General features: G+C 42.4%; 1 protein-coding gene across 1 annotated transcript; it reads left to right on the top strand.

Moving 5' to 3' along the window:
- Nucleotides 1-8,103: 8,103 nt before the first annotated feature.
- On the top strand, nucleotides 8,104-10,088 carry LOC128736712 (periodic tryptophan protein 1 homolog). The gene is made up of 7 exons (XM_053831200.1): nucleotides 8,104-8,292; nucleotides 8,357-8,418; nucleotides 8,492-8,640; nucleotides 8,699-8,863; nucleotides 8,923-9,205; nucleotides 9,265-9,869; nucleotides 9,934-10,088. The coding sequence occupies exons 1-7, from the start codon at nucleotides 8,197-8,199 to the stop codon at nucleotides 10,059-10,061; spliced, it is 1,488 nt and encodes a 495-aa protein (XP_053687175.1). The 5' UTR covers nucleotides 8,104-8,196; the 3' UTR covers nucleotides 10,062-10,088.
- Nucleotides 10,089-16,208: the final 6,120 nt, after the last annotated feature.

The raw sequence follows: 16,208 nt of genomic DNA, 5'->3' as shown, positions 1-16,208 counted from the left end.
AAACCTAACGCTAGCAAAGAGACACACATCCAGCATAGGGTACTGGAGGGTATTTTCAGCAGGTTTCTAAATTCAGCATATTTACCTTTTCTTTGGCCAATTAAAATACTTTGCCGACATACAATTTTAATATGTTATAACTATTTTCTCAAGACTGTAAGTAATTTACTATTTTTTATTCAAAGAACGTCAAAACCACCTGTTCTTGCACTATAACTAGGCCATAGGCCGAGAAAATAGATGCCATCGCTTAATGGGCTGAAAACACCTTCCTGTGCTCTATATCCGGGGATCTTTTACGAAGCTAGCACACGCAATCCTGAGTGTTACCGAAGTGTTAAAAATCGAAGTCTGAAAGACAACACCGAAACGGGATGCGGTTGCTTTTTTGAGCGTGCAGTTCATTTCATCAGGCACGACAGCAGCGTATCGACTCAAATAAACTTTGTAGCATTTTTTAAATGCGGCATGCAGTATGGTTCAGCTTTTAGACATGCCTGTTTGGAATGCTTGAGAACCACCCCAACGACTTCTCTATAACAAGCTGTAGTGAACGTTAGCGACAGCATGTCCTGGGCTCAAAATTTGACAGCGGGCCCAAATCAGGCTGCTGGCAGTTGAGTGAAACGCAGTGCTGACATGCTATCTCATTTTCGCACACACGAGATGTTGGCGGCGAAAACATGGTTGCCTGCCGATGGGGTGAGTTGAGAACTGAAAAACGTGAGTTCGATGATTTGGCAAAAAGTTATGCGTGAAGAGCTGGCATTTTTGCAACTTTCGATACCTATAATATCGGATGAAAAGGTATCGATATCCGATAATATCGCAAGGCACAATATCGATGCCAGATACTCGATATATCGAATGAAAATATCGATACCTCCGGTATCGATAAAATATCGCACATCCCTACCGTCAGCGTGTTTGTCCGCGATTCTCAGCGCAGGTTTTCGGAGAAAGGCTCCGTTCCTATGAAATTGACCAAACTCGTGTTTTTAGTCTTTGACCATGAACCTCTATTGGATGTACAATCGACTGATTAATTTCGACAGTATCTTTCTCGTACTCTACACTTAGGTCGCCCCACATTCGTTGATTTTCAGCTCTGGAATCAGAGGTTACAAAGTGAAGCCTAAGTCCAATCGATTCTGCCATTTGAACAGTTGAAACAATAAGTCGCTTTAAATAGCCTCTGGGTATAGATTTTGAAGTATATTCAAAACTAACTACTTGTTTCCACCTATTTGCTACGCCAACTAACATCAGTACCAGTCCTTTACAGGCTAGATCGCCTGATGGAGACAAAGTAGTTTTACCAACGAGCTGTTTTGCATTTTGGCAATATTCTTCGCTTTCATCGAGACTTATTTCATCCATAACTAAACCGCAATCTTTTTGTTTATTTGACATTGTGCTCACTTTTTGTTCAAGCAACTTGACAATATCCTTTATAATACCTTCAAATAGAAAAATATTGTAGACCTTAGTGAAAAATTTAACATTAGATAATACCTGGCATAAATTCTATGGACTCAAACTGCCGAAGAAGTGTTCGTGAAGTTGGTATCCGTGGCGTATGAGGTCATCGTACCCTTTCTGGCAAGCAATCCGCTGTTGTAAATTCTGCAATACAGTCTTCTCTGACCATTCTTTTACTTTTTGTGTTTCGCCGGTACAAAAGTCTTATTTGATCATAGCAAAAAATTTTGCGAACCGGTTTGCAGCAGTTTTCTTTTTTTAAATTTTAGTCTATTATATTTTGTTTTCCATTGGTTGCAGCTTCTGAAAAAGTTGCAAAATTTGGTAGAAATAGACTTAAGTCTCATACACACGTATATGGTTTTTAAGATTTGAATTCTGTTGGCGCAGTGCAGCAAACTCATATTTCAATTCGTAGTTTGGACAAGACGTAGACGAACATAAAACGTAGTGATTCTCAACAGAAGATTCTTCCTCATCATTTTGTGCATGTATTGTTGGAGCAATTCACAGGCCGTTTTGTACACACCTTCCGTCCGGAAAGTGTAACTGTATAGATATATAACTTTGAGAATTACTATAAAAATAATTATTATTTTTCCATACACTACATATCCGTGAGCTTCCTTCAACTTAAAAAAACGGAACATCTTCATCGCCAAATACACAAAAACGGATCCACTCCCGCCGAGTTTTATTATCTGTAGGAAATCTATAAAACCTAAATTCACCGTTAGTTTTCGAATTGTTTTGCAGTTAAATGCCTTGCATTTCATTTTCAATAATATTAGCAACTTATTAACTTTTCAGTACGCCACAATAAACAAACTCTAACAAACCTAGTAACGTAAATAATATGGTAGCTAACTTGATAGTTTCGTGGTTTCCAGCAACACTTTTGCGTTTCCCTGGTGAGTTTTCGTTTCTACACTTGCATGCCTGAGATTAGTCAATCAGAAAGCTGGCTCTTTTTTGACAGAAAATTGGCTATTTTACGATACAACGTGTCACGTCCTGTCCTAGACCTAGACTAATTTGATGTTTGTGTTAGGAAAGTGTAGGGGAGTTTCGTCGTGGTTGGGCCACGTTTTGGAATTCGCCCATAACTTTCGTTTCAAAAGAATTTTCGGAAATCTAAATACATCGTTGCAACGGTCTAAGAATAAGGTATATTTCGGAAAGTTTTGAACTGATTGCTTGAAAATTAAAAAAGTTATAGGCATTTACGTGAAGGCAAAAAATGTTGTCATAGTCGGGCCATGTTGTACAGTTTGAGCCACCGCAGAAAATCTAAGACATACGTACTGAAGTTCTATATAGAGATATGAAAAGAATGAATTCCATAAGCAACGGCTCGTATAGGTACAAATACCCTATTTTTAATAGCATTTCTGCGAAATTTTGGCGATCTTGTAAAATAAATATTCCTGCAATCGCGTTTTCCGAAGTGTACAACTACAACGAAAAAAAAACAACAAAAATCTAGGTTTTTATCGTAATAATTTTGCTTTATTACATCACATTTTACGTGACTGACATTCCCTAGCGATTATTGCGCTTCTGCACTTAAAATTATGGTGGCCCAACCATGACTACTCAAGTGACCCGATCTTTACAAATAGCGCTTTTCTAGTATTTCAACTTAGCCTTCCCAAACACCTTACTGGACGGGATTTTTCTATAGTTTTTGTGTGTAGCACAACACACTTCATACATTTTCAAAATTTATCTCGTTGATTGCATTTCATGAATCATTTCTTGAAGAAAAGTTCATTGCGCCTGGAAAACTTTTTGGCGTAGGACTACGTCTTTCAGGAAGGTAGCTGGTATAGGGTGTCATTCCAAAAAATTCAGGTCAGATTTTGAACGCTAATAGCTTAGTGGTTTCCCGAACGATTTTCAATATTCTTACACCAATCGATTGGAAAATCTTCTAGAAATTGGCCCAAATGAAGAGTAGAAAAGTATGGATTCTTGATGTTGAACTATTGAAATATTGAAAATAATGAACCTATGTTTTACCATAATTCGTGATGGTGAATTCGTGATCGCTTCGTGATGGGTTGGAAGATTCTTTACGATGATCTAAACTAAACTTATAACAACTTGATATCTGTGCTTGGGAAGTAAGCCAAAACAAGTGACAAAGTTTCCTCATTTCAACAAGATTTCTTAACACCGCGATTAAACCTAGACCGTACCGACTTTTAACCGGACCGGACCGGAACCCGGACTTCAATTTTCGTTCCGATGTCGAACACTAGGCAGAAGTCAGAGCCGGCGTTTAGGCCGGCAAACCTGTGCGATCGCACGGAGTCTCGCGCTTCAGGGGGCCTCGCGCTTGGTGATGACTAGAGAAAATGTTTAAAATTCTTCTGGACAATCAGTGGTTGAATACAATACAATAGGCTGTTAAGAAATATTTGCATGATTCCGATTGTTTCCTTTCCTCTTACACAATGTAAAGTATTATAAAAAAATTGATGAAATTAGGCGCCGCTGCTTTGGAATGGGTCGTTAGATTATACATATGTCTGACGACACGGCTCAGCTTGTTAGTCGATTGTTTACGGAATTTGGATCAAATGGGCACTTAGCACGTTCGAACTAATAAAATCTCCAGGTCCGGATGGTATTCTACTCATTTTCTTACAGAAAATGGACGGCGGTATAGTATCCGAGCTCATCAACCTTTTTCGAGACAGTTTCACTTTATAACATTTTGTCGATCATTGGCGGAAATTAGAGGGGGTAAGAGAAAATCATGCATAAGGCTTTCAGCCTAATAAATCTGACATCAACGCTTCTTGGGTTGATGGGAAAATCTCAGATAACTATACCCGCAATGAGTTTTTAAAGATTGGGGAATTAACATAGATGGGGATTAACATAGATACCAACACGGTAAGTCGTTAATTGAGAAAACGCTCAAATATCAACAAACGGAACTTTTTGCTTCCCCTGATATTGGAGGAGCTTTCGATTAGACGTCCTTCGTTTCAAATATTACAGTTCTCTTTCAAAACAGAATTGACTACACTACAATGTGCTGAATTTAAGCAATGCTTTTGAGTAGAGATATCCCATCATAACTGGCAAATATATCGGTCAAGATTACGGTGGTCAAAGGATTTCCACAAGGAGGAATTTTCCCCTTACTTTGGTCACTGGTGGGAGCTAATAGACTAAACAGTTAAATTTACTGTGTATTTACTCAAATCAGTGTTGCGAAGCCCACACTCGTGTGGTTTTTGCGAGTGTGTGTTTAGCTAACAGCTACAGTCGTCGCTCGCCGTTCGTCGTTGCAGCCCGATCTACTGATACCGATTACTCATGACGGCTCGTACTCCCGTCCGTGAGTAGAATCGTGGACGAAGATGCAGAAGAAGAAAAAGTAATGCAAAATTTGTATCCCAGTGCGCCACCAACCTCACGGGCAGCTGATTCCCCACAAGTTTTTTGACTCGGGAATAAGCTATGCAGGAAGACGATGTGAGGATGCGCATGCGCGAGTGTATGGATAGCAGAATGTCTGCACGCAGCAATGGCGGCGGTTGCTTTTACGCATGCGTGTGCCGCGTGAGCGTTGAATGCTATGTTTCTCATACTCTTTCGCGTGGGAGTAGGCATGGTTGATTTCTCACTCGATTCGCAACATTGACTCAAATCCTACGGTAGTTAAAAAGTATATGCAATAATTAGTTAAGTGTTAGGATGTAAACATGAAAATGACAAATTTGCTTGATCCTCTATAACTATAATAACCCACGTCCTACATGCGGCCCTTTGACGTAATCCGCTCGGTCCGTGGATTGATTTGAAGGGAATTTTTCAGTAACGCAACGGGCACCAATATACAATTTAGTCGTGACTTCTCCTACGCGCTGTGGAATTGAATATTTCCGGTATGAACGCACGGCGGGTCTTGGAAAATGATAGTTGAGTCCGTAAACTATGTAGAACAATTGGAGCTTGCCTCAAAAGATGATCATTTGGACTGTCACAATGGACGTTTAACCGAATTCCATTGTAGCATACAAAAAGGGCCTCGCTACTGAATCTGCACAGGGCCTCGCACGTTGTAACGCCGGCTCTGGCAGAAGTCATGAAAATTAAGTATAACAGAGTAACTGTACCACAAATAAAATATGATTAGTGATTGTTTTTCAGGTAGGTAAACATAGAAAAGTGAGAAATTTTGATTTTACTACCACCAGAAAAGCGCCATCTCTTGATCTTGATCAAGAGATCTTGATGATCTCTTATTACATGCATGAATATATGCTATACTATCGCTACAAAGAGACTTAAGGCCCCCTTACACGTACGTACATGTTGGCCGAAAACGTTGGTGAATTCATGTTCGCGTAACACGCTCGCCGGTGTGTGAGTGCCACGAACCACACTGACAGAAGAAAATGTTCGGCTCGCCGCTCGACCGGAATGACCCTCCAACATTTTGTTCATTTCCAACCCAACATATGCGTACGTGTATGGGGGCCTTTATGTCGGCCTATGTCACCTATGCGATCGTGTCTTGTACACAACCCCTCTAATTTTTTTAAACTACGGTAAACGAGAAATGTTTCCGAAATCACGGAAAAATAAGCATGTTTTCATCATTGGCGGAACTAGCGATCATTTCTAGGGGGACTAAATCTTTTCTGGGGAAGGCTTAACCCCCCTAGTTTCGCCAATTCGCGTTGACGAACGTAAGCTGCTGCCACCTCTAAAAGTTTACTGTAGGGGTGAAGCGGAATAGGAATTCCTTAAAGAGCGCAAGAGATCGAAACATTTTGGCAGATTTTCACCCACACGTACATACGGGCATTTCTATGAGTGTGCAAGAGATCGTTTAATGCCATCAACGCGAATAGTTTTCATCTGAGAGAGATTCGCGAAGAGGAAAAATTCTAACGTCAAATGAAGCCAGTACGATCTGTCAAATGCAGCCAGTCGTTATCGTTGGCCCAAAATGGAAAAGTATTGATAATTCTCAAAAGTTTTCTGCTGGTGTTTTTGTGAAAAACACATTTGGAATTAAATGGGTATGAAATGGGGAAGGCAACTATTAAGAAGCGCCCAACATAGCTCTAGTCATCCCAAGCCCCTACCTAGCGCCTCCACGTGGCCATACCTGGAAATACTTCAATTTGTATAATTGAGTAGCCAAGCTAGGAGGTGCGGGGTCGTGCGGTTTTCAGTTCCTAACCTTACAATTGTAGTTTTAGGCAACCATTAAACCACACGACTTTATTTTCAAGTATTATATGATTAAAACTAATATTTTTGGCAAACTAATCTATTTTCTGAGAGCGAAATAAGGCGCTATATCCTTGGCCAATTGCAGCCTGGCTTCTGGTCTAAATACCATTAGTTCATCCCTGAGGGTCCGGAGTATCACTTAACCTTTATTAGCAACTTTATTAGGCAATTATTATTATTACGGGAAGCGTTTAGTACGGGAGGTCCACGCTTTCTTCCTTCCCCTTGATTTCAAGGAGTTTAATGGAATTAGATATTTTTTCTGGTTCCACTTGATTCCTTGGAATTCTCTCTGCGGTACATGCTGCGCAGTTGGCCTGGCCGTTGACAAGAAAAATGATTGATTCAAGTAATCGTCATTTTCCAGGATGCCTTCAAGAATTGGCTGCGTTAGTGTGAGATTAGATTAGATTAGAAAAACACATTTGGAATTAAATTAATCTTGTTTGTCTCAACTATAAACTAACATTTTTGCAAAAACTGAAATACCCGTGGGCCAATTAATACCAAAAAATGTTATTATAAAACGCAAACTTCACACGCCCAATGAGATGTTCACGCACAAGTTTGATTTATTTGCCCGAAAATGAAAGCAAACGTAATAGGAAGAAGAAGAACAGCCAAAGCATGAGATAAAAAGACCGTCTTCGCGACTCTCTATCCGGTTTTCATATATTTAGTTCGGTATCTTGCTTTTCCAAAATTTTGGTAAATTTTTCTTCCTGTTCAAAATTCAAGAACACAGTTGGAAAGCGGAACAAGAAATAATTGGAAAGCTCTATTATAATATTTGGATAATAGCATTTTTACTTGTTTTCGATATCAAAATTTTAAATCTGCTATTTTGTATTAATTTAAATCAAAAAATAAATTAGTCGGGAACTTAATCTAAGCCCCTTAAGCTAAGAAATTCATAAACGCCTGAATGTATGTTAGGTGCTCTCTAGGAATAACACCCGTTACAGTACTCAGCGTTATATCTGCTAACGCTAACTGATGTCCTGATGCTTTCATTCAATGAGGTTTAAAAAGGTGTGGCAGATGAAGACATTTGATGGTATTAGTAGCGAAAAATCAGAAAACGACGTCAAACTACAAAAACAAACCGCGCTGGACAATGGGGTTTATTTTTGGAGTTTGACGTCACGCTTCATCGTGATTGGTACGATTCCACCCACACCGTGATGAAATTTTTTCACTGCACTAACACCACTTAACCAACATTTTCACACCTGTATATATTACATTAGCTTTCATTCATATTTTTCTGATTGACGTAAGCAACGTAAACAAAATGTTTACGTGAAATACCGTTTGACAGTTCTTCAAATCAAAACACGTGTATTACTGGTCGTGGTCGGTAGTGCTCTAGTTCGTGCTATTGCAGTTTTTATAACTATTTCTGGTTTTTATCCACTAAAAATAGTGCTTTGATTTTCGAAAGCAACAATGGATTCCGATCAGGAGGATGAGGTTCCGAACGTTAATTTTGTTCCCAGTTTGCTGTTTATCCGACGCGGGGTGGCCAAGGCGAATCCGGATAAGGTTGATTTCACCACATAGCCAAAAGATTCTAAATTCTATAAGGTACCACTTTTTTTTATTTCAGGTTACACTAACCCCAGCCGAGCTGGCCAAGATTATCAACGATACCCGGGATGATTTGGAAGAGTAAGTAGCGGGAATTAGACATGCTTATTCAGATTATTCAGTTATAATATGAATATAAATTTTCTGCTTATAGAGACGGTGCCGAAGGCATGGATGATTCAGATGACGAAGAGAATGACGATACTCCTGCTAGGCTGGCTAGTCAGGCAGCCGGTGCTTCAAGTAGTGGCGCTGGGGCTACGCCAGGAGACGAGTTCGGTTTCGAACGATACGAACAAGAATGTAAGTCTTGATTAGATCTTTCGAGACAATTCAAATTCACGTTTCAATTTGTTTAAAGCTGGAGAACCCGTAGTACGACTCGGCTCGGTGGCTGTTGTAGACCCGGCGGAAAACATCGTCGACGAGGACGATTCAGAGGCGGAAGATGAGATCATAAAACCTACAGATAACTTGATTCTGGTTGGACACGTTCAAAACGAAAGTGCAACGATGGAAGTTTACAGTAAGAACGGCATATTCAAATCTGTAATATATTTATAACTTATTCCTCATTTTTTATAGTTTTTAACGACGAAGAAGGAAGCTTATACGTGCACCACGATTTCCTACTGCCTAGCCCGCCGCTTTGTATCGAATGGCTCAGCTTCGATCCCGGCAGCGATAAATCGGGCAACATTTGTGCCATAGGATGCATGGACCCAGTTATAACGCTGTGGGACTTGGATATTCAGGATTCACTCGAGCCGGTGTTTAAGCTTGGTTCGAAAGGAAGCCGAAAAAAGAACAAGCCTAAATTAGGGCACACAGATGCTGTACTGGATTTGTCCTGGAATCGTCATTTGGAGTAAGTTAGAGATTTCATTTAGCAGACAGCTTTATATAACTTGGTTTTTCACTTTTTAGACATATTCTCGCCAGTGGATCGGTCGACCAATCAGTCATTTTGTGGGATATTGAAAATGGAAGTCCGCATACCATCATTCGTGAGTTTGACGAAAAAGTTCAAACGCTGCAGTTTCATCCGGCGAAAGCGGAATCCCTGCTGGTTGGCAGTTGCGACGGACGGGTTAAGGTGTTCGATTGCCGCTCAACCACCAACGAAAGCAGCAGTCATAAAACTTGGGATCTGGGCGGTGAAATTGAACGGGTCTGCTGGAGTCACCACAATGAGCATCACTTTGTCGCCAGTACCAACGAAGGGCGGGTGCACTACGTTGACGTGCGCGCCAAACACCCGCTGTGGTCGAAGGAGATGCATGAAAAGGAGATCACCGGTTTGGTGCTTAGTACGTCGGTCAAAGGTATGCTTTCGACAGCTTCAGCGGACGGAAAGCTTAAGGTATGGGACTTCGACGATCAGGATGCGCGATTGGTGTACAAGAAGGATCCTAAAACGGGAGTGATTCAATGCTTGGATGCTTGTCCAGAAAATCCATTCATGCTGGCACTGGGTGGCGATCTGAGGTCGAAAAATTTCTGTGTGATCAATCTGTTGGATAATGATGTTGGTAAGGATTTGGTGGCATATTGCTGATTGGTTTAATGTTGCTAATGTTTTTCTCAATTTTTTAGTTTCGAACGTGTTCAAGACACGTTTTGAACCGAATCGCGCTTCGACAGCCAACGAAGGGGATCTGGATATGGCTACAGAAGCAATGGAAGATGCTTCGATCGGCGATGACACTGATGACGATGATTGATAGCAAGTTTATCAATAATAACATACTTATAATAACAATCGTTGAACGCTTGTTTATCGGCCAAACAATTTAGTATATTTGAAAGAAAGCATCCCTCATAATTCGAGCAACGTACACGTTAGTGGAAGGGGCAAAAGAATATTTCTACAGCCAGCTGCACAGTGTGGTTGAGATAAACCCCGAGAGGAACATTAAAATTCACTTGGGTACCTTCAACGCGAAGATAGGCTTAAACTACGCGGACCTTGAAGGCGTCATGGGACGCCATGGCCTGAGCGAAAACGGGGAGTTATTTGCAGAGTTTTGGTGGATTGTTTTTTTCACATAGGCCAAGGTCACGTGGATTTTCCGCGACGGCCGAACAGAAAACCAAATTTACCACATCTGCATCAGCTGAAAATGGCCTTGATGCCACAATAGTCACTCCGCCAATATGTATTGCATCCAACTATGACCTTGATATCGTTGAGATACTCGCATGCGCGTCGCACATGTAAAATGGTGTGAGTAGAAAGTTGATGTTATTACCCTTATTCTGCGAGGCGAGTGACGTGACTATGTTGCAGTCACCGCGAATCAGGTGACAATTGTCACCTAGGTGACTCGCCTTGTCACTTAGGTGACAAGGGTTTCTTACCTAGGTGACACGATTGTCACTTAGGTGACTCGACTCGCCGTGGCGAGTCACCTAAGTGACAATTGTCGTATTGAGTCATGTGACTCGCAGAATAAGGGTGTATGAGTTGGTTTTAGTCCCCGTACACTTATGTGAATGTATTCAAATTGAACACGATCACAGTGGTTCAGATTAATCTGTATAACCTGCACCATTATCGTTGCAAGGCCCTCCTGTAAGCCGCACACAGTGCGCCACCTGTGGCATGCTTATTTCCCGCTTCGGCAGTGCAGAGCAAGCACCTGGATTACGACATCCCCTGGCGAAGTACCCGTCTTCGCCGCACCGCCTGCACAGCTTAGACCGATCGGGGGCCTACCACTTGCCCGCCCGATGACCGAAACCCATACACCTGAAACAGCGTTTAATACGCCGTTTGGACGCAAGTGTATAGACTGACCAGCCTACCTTGGTTGGCCAGACGCCAACATTTTGTTGGCGAGGGCCTCTGGCACGTTTATGGTCGCGGATTGCATATCGCCGTATGCCTTCCGCAACCGGATGTCTGCAGTTGCCACATCAACATTAAGCTCATCCCACAGAGCATCCTTCAGGTCAACTGCCGTCGTAATCTGGTCGAGGCTCTTACGCTCGACAAGAATACGCTGAGACAGCGCTTTGACCTGGCCCGCTTCGCCCAGGGACTGGTCAACCAGTTCCCTGTAGTTCGAGCTCTGGATCGTTGGGTCCTTTTTGAGCTCGAAGAGCATATCCCCGGCCAGGGTTCGGTGGGTCTTCGCCACGTTGGCCTCAAGCTCCTGCAGTCTGGGGTCCACGTTAACCTTGCGAAGTAGGTCAGCGTACGACAGTTTACCTGCCAGCTTCACTACCAAGGCGTCGCCCTTATGGACCCGCCTTGGCTTTGGCTTTGCAGCCGCAGCCTCGCTCGGTTTCGGCTTAGACGGTTTACGCTTAACCACCAAGTATGTCAAGTGACTTTTTAGCATGGGTTTATTCTCAGGCCCCTCCATTTTACCCTTCCTTCATGATGAATTCTAAATTTACCCTCTGAAGCCTCTTGACAGTGCAAATGTCCCTCCTATAGTTAAGTGTACTGGTCAGAGGTACGAATAAGTCCTCGCCAAGGACGGCTATAATATGGGATAGTGCTGGCAGCAAGGAATAAGTGGGTAAAGGAGATCAAGCTTTGAAGGAAGGGTAAACCCCAATACACGCAAGCACGCATAAATTTTAATAAGCATATCGCTCACTCAATAGCGATTATAGCAAAAAGATATGCAGTGTAGGTCATACAGCAAACACCCGGGCGATATTACAATAGATCAACTATACTGGTCGCAGTAATGAGTCCACACATCCGAGACCGCCTCCGCATGTTCGCTGGTAGAGGCGCGGTCCGAAGTCCGCTGCCTCTTGGCCACCAGCGGTGGTCCATGGTCAGACGTAGCCGCCTTGCCCTTGGCAAGCGGCGTACGCACCTGACTGAGCATGGTCACAGCCTTAGCGGCTATGACCCGAGCTTTGGCGATCTCGCATCGCTGCAGAAGCTCCTGCCTCTCCACCTCGGCAGCAATGACGGTAGAGCGGAGGCTCACCGTCAGCTTTTTAATGACGAGGTGGGCATTTGACCTCGAGTTGATGAATGAGTACAACTCGTCCACCAACCTTTTGGCTTGCTACTGGCTGGAGGAAGCCCAACTCCCGCCTCCAGAGGGTGCACCACGTCCTCCGTTGACATTTTCCTACCGCTGTCGCCCGCCCTCTTGGCTGAGCTTGCAGTGGTCACCACCGGCGTTCTAACTGGGGTGTTAGACTTTGGTGGAGTCAACTTCCTTTTCGGTATCGTCCCCGTTTTCGGGGGGCTTCCCTGTTTGGGCTGTGCCCCCGATTTCGGCGCGCTTCCCTTCTTGGGTCGCGCCCACGATAACGGGGGGCTACCTGTCTTTGCCGGTGGCGATCTCGCCAACTTACTACTTTTGGCAAAGATATCATCTTTGCCACCAGTAGCACCCGCGTTCGTGTCCTCGGTAGAAATTTTTAAAAACTTATCCATGCTTATGGGTCCCAACTCTAGGCCGCTATCTCCACTCGTAATTGTGTAGTCGCCTTAACGATCCCATGGTGATCTATGCCAGCAGGGAGGACATAGCTAGAGACACTCCCCCTACCCTTCATGGGGGTAGGGATGTCAACATCCGATCAGCGTTAGTCATGTATCATCTGAGCTTACACCACCGCACTTTGTGGCGTGATTGACGAGCTTTGAACGTACCTAGAGACCAGCCACGGTTTTAATGGGACGGAAGGCAGCTGTCAGGCAGTAGAATAGCACAGCCGTCAGCCCTATAGCGTCAAATCCAAACGTTTTTCCCGCCCGTCCAGTACTCCATAATTAGATCTTTCTGGAACCGATCCTAATGTCTCCTAATCTAAAACTCCTAACTCGGCTTTTTTGTTTAAAGTCCTGAAGTCTAACAAGACGCTACGACGTCTGCAGCTGGCTTATAGGATTTGAGCACCGCTCGTATGTTTACACCACTGCACCTCGTCACCCGCAAGCACAACGTGCCCCCCTCTCCCTGTTAGCACACAACTGAGGGTGTAACCAAAGACTGGTATTTGGTCGACCCTAGACCCAGTTGCGTCCCGGCCGGCATCGCGTGGAGGTAGGGATTAGAGTTCCCGCTCCCATCTTAATGGCTATATGGGGTCGTGCAAAGTCGAATGCGACTTTGATCGGCAGCATAACCTCGCTGGGTTGGGGCCTTCACCGGCCTGATAAGAGCGATATGCTTATCGAATTTTATGCGTGCTTGTGTGTAAATTGGGTACCATTCCTTCAAAAGCTTTTCTCTACTTTACCCACCTCGTTGCACATGACAGCGCGCAGTCCCCAATTATAGCCATCCCTGGCGTGGCTAAACCAGTGCATTTTACTATAAGAGTCATTTTTGCACTGTCAAAAGGCCATATCGGGATAATATAGAATTCAACATGAAGGAATGGTGATGAGGGGGCCTGAGAATAAACCCATGCTAAAGTCAGTTTGACATCGAATGGCCTGATTCTACTAAGATTCGAACCCATGACCATTCGCTTGTCAAAGCAGACTCGGTAACCTTGCGGCTTCAGAGCCCCCCTTGCTGTTGTCCATTACGACGACGTTGACATATCTGAGTTCAACTTTCGTAAAACTAATTTTGATGTTCTTAATTAGGGATGGGAATTATCATTAAAAATCGCTACTGATAACTATCAGTAATTTCAGTACGTTACTGATAACTATCAGTAAATATCAGTAATTTTACTCATAAGGGCATTGAAGTAAAAAATGGAAAATTGTAATATTTTAACTGCGTTCTTCATTGTAAGTTTACTTTGTAATTTACCAAGCTGGTTTTATGGAGGCTCGCGCAACTACGAACCAGATTTTTACCACCCAGCAAATATGTTCGGAGCACATCATACATGCGCATGACATGAATCAGTCGATCAAGACCAGCAATTGCACTTACTGGATGAACACGGTTTCCCAGGTAAACTGACGCTACTGATCAGAGCTATTGGATCGAGTGGTGTGTTTTGTGCACATCTCAGGGACACACCCGTCGAGACACGGCGAGGGTTGAGACAAGGTGCCAAGATGACTGATCATCTGCTGAGTGCTGAGATCATAGCTATGAACCTTGCGATGGTGGAGGCAACCTACGCCAGGTTGAAGGCAGTAGTCTAGGAAGATCAGATTAATAATAAATACGTCAAAGATCACATACATGAAAGTACGTGCGAAAGTATCGTACGAAGCTGATAATGCGCAAATCTTTTATTAGGTCAGTAGTTCTTTATGGACTCGTAAGGTCGCTCACAGAGGATATACGCGCCCTTGCCGTGTCCGGACGAAAGTGTACTGCGGATACTTGGCGGAGTTCAAACTGAAAGCGAAGAGTGGTGGAGACGTATTAATCATGAGCTACAGGCATTGTTTGGAGAGAATCCCATCGTACATTTGGCGAAAGTCAGTAGGCTACGGTGGGCCAGATGCGTCGTAAGAATGTCGGACGATAGTGCGACGGAAACAGTTGTCTTCAACAACCTTACTGGCATCAGGAACAGGGGCTCAATGTGCAAAATGGCACGATCACGTCGAAAGTGATTTGTGACTTTTGAGACGACTGGAAAATTGGCGACAAGTGGCCAAAGTTCGAGTTAAATGGAGGGGACTGCTTGAATCAGCGCGAGCTACCGCGGCTTTAGGCTACTGACGGTGACTACAATATATTGTGTCATCCACGTTTATCGTACGCAACTACCGACTAATAAGTTTAATCCAATTAATTTTTCTAACGGGACAACGTATAACTATATCAGTAAATATCAATAATAGTGAAACCTTACTGTTACTGATACTTAGTGATATTATTGGTTACTGATAACTATCAGTAGTTAATGATAGTTTTTTCAGTAGTTAATGATAGTTTCCCTAATCGATGCCAAGAAAGACAAATTTGTCGACTACCACAAACTCATCGCCGTCGATTACACAGGTCTGCATCAAAAAAACTGCATAAGATTTTCCAACTAATTCTTATAGATTTTTGTCCACTGAATTCAGAAAAAATAATAAAAATTGTCCATCACGTCACGTTTTCATGCAATACTTGTTGAATAATCTTAAAAGTGGGTTTGAGACATAAAACAGCAGAAATATTCCGGCTGTAGTTTACACTAAAAAATTAATTTTTACATCAGAATTGTATTTATTAATGTAAACCCTTCCATGTTTTGGAAGAAAAGCATATATGATGGAGAAACTATGGAGAATATTATTTTAAAGCAGATTTTGTGCGCTCAAATACACCCACTTGCGCTTAGTCGACTGTATTGCCTTTTAGAAACAAATTCGGTTAAAGTCATGTATGAAACATTTCGAGAGTTGAATACAATCTATAATCTTTCAGAGATGAGTAATCCATTATTTTTTTATATTTACGCAGTAGTAGTGTTGCAACTTTATCCTTACCACAAACAAACGTTCTATTTAAAGGCCGTTTCTATTATAAATGGAAAAAATAATACACTCCTCTATTCAACAAAATTGTAGATTACATTCAGCTCTACAAATGCCTCATACATGTTTTTTACAGATTTTGCTTCTGTGAGGCACTGCAGTTGAATGTACGTAAGTGAGCGCACTTTTCTACAGTAACCCTGTGTTGAAGAGAAAAAAAATAGTGAAGATAAAATATTTCAGTCCAATAGCATTTTTCCTGTATTTATTAAGTAAAAATTTACAAAAAGAATAAAAATAGATGATGTTTAGGTTTTTTATTACGAATCTGTGATAATATTTTTTCCATCTAATTTGTGACTTTTCCATATAAGAAGCATAATTTGCAAAAAGTCTGTACGTGATGGAGAAAAACGGAAATCAGTTTTGGATTCAGCACCCCAAAAAAACATATAATTCACCTAAAATATCTCATGCATCTGAAAAAAAAATTATTTTTGCA

The sequence above is a fragment of the Sabethes cyaneus genome, chromosome 2 (assembly GCF_943734655.1).
Source record: "Sabethes cyaneus chromosome 2, idSabCyanKW18_F2, whole genome shotgun sequence".
NCBI classification, from domain to species: Eukaryota; Metazoa; Arthropoda; class Insecta; order Diptera; family Culicidae; genus Sabethes; species Sabethes cyaneus.
Note: the sequence above shows the minus strand (reverse complement) of the source record. Positions and strands in the feature narration are given on the sequence as shown.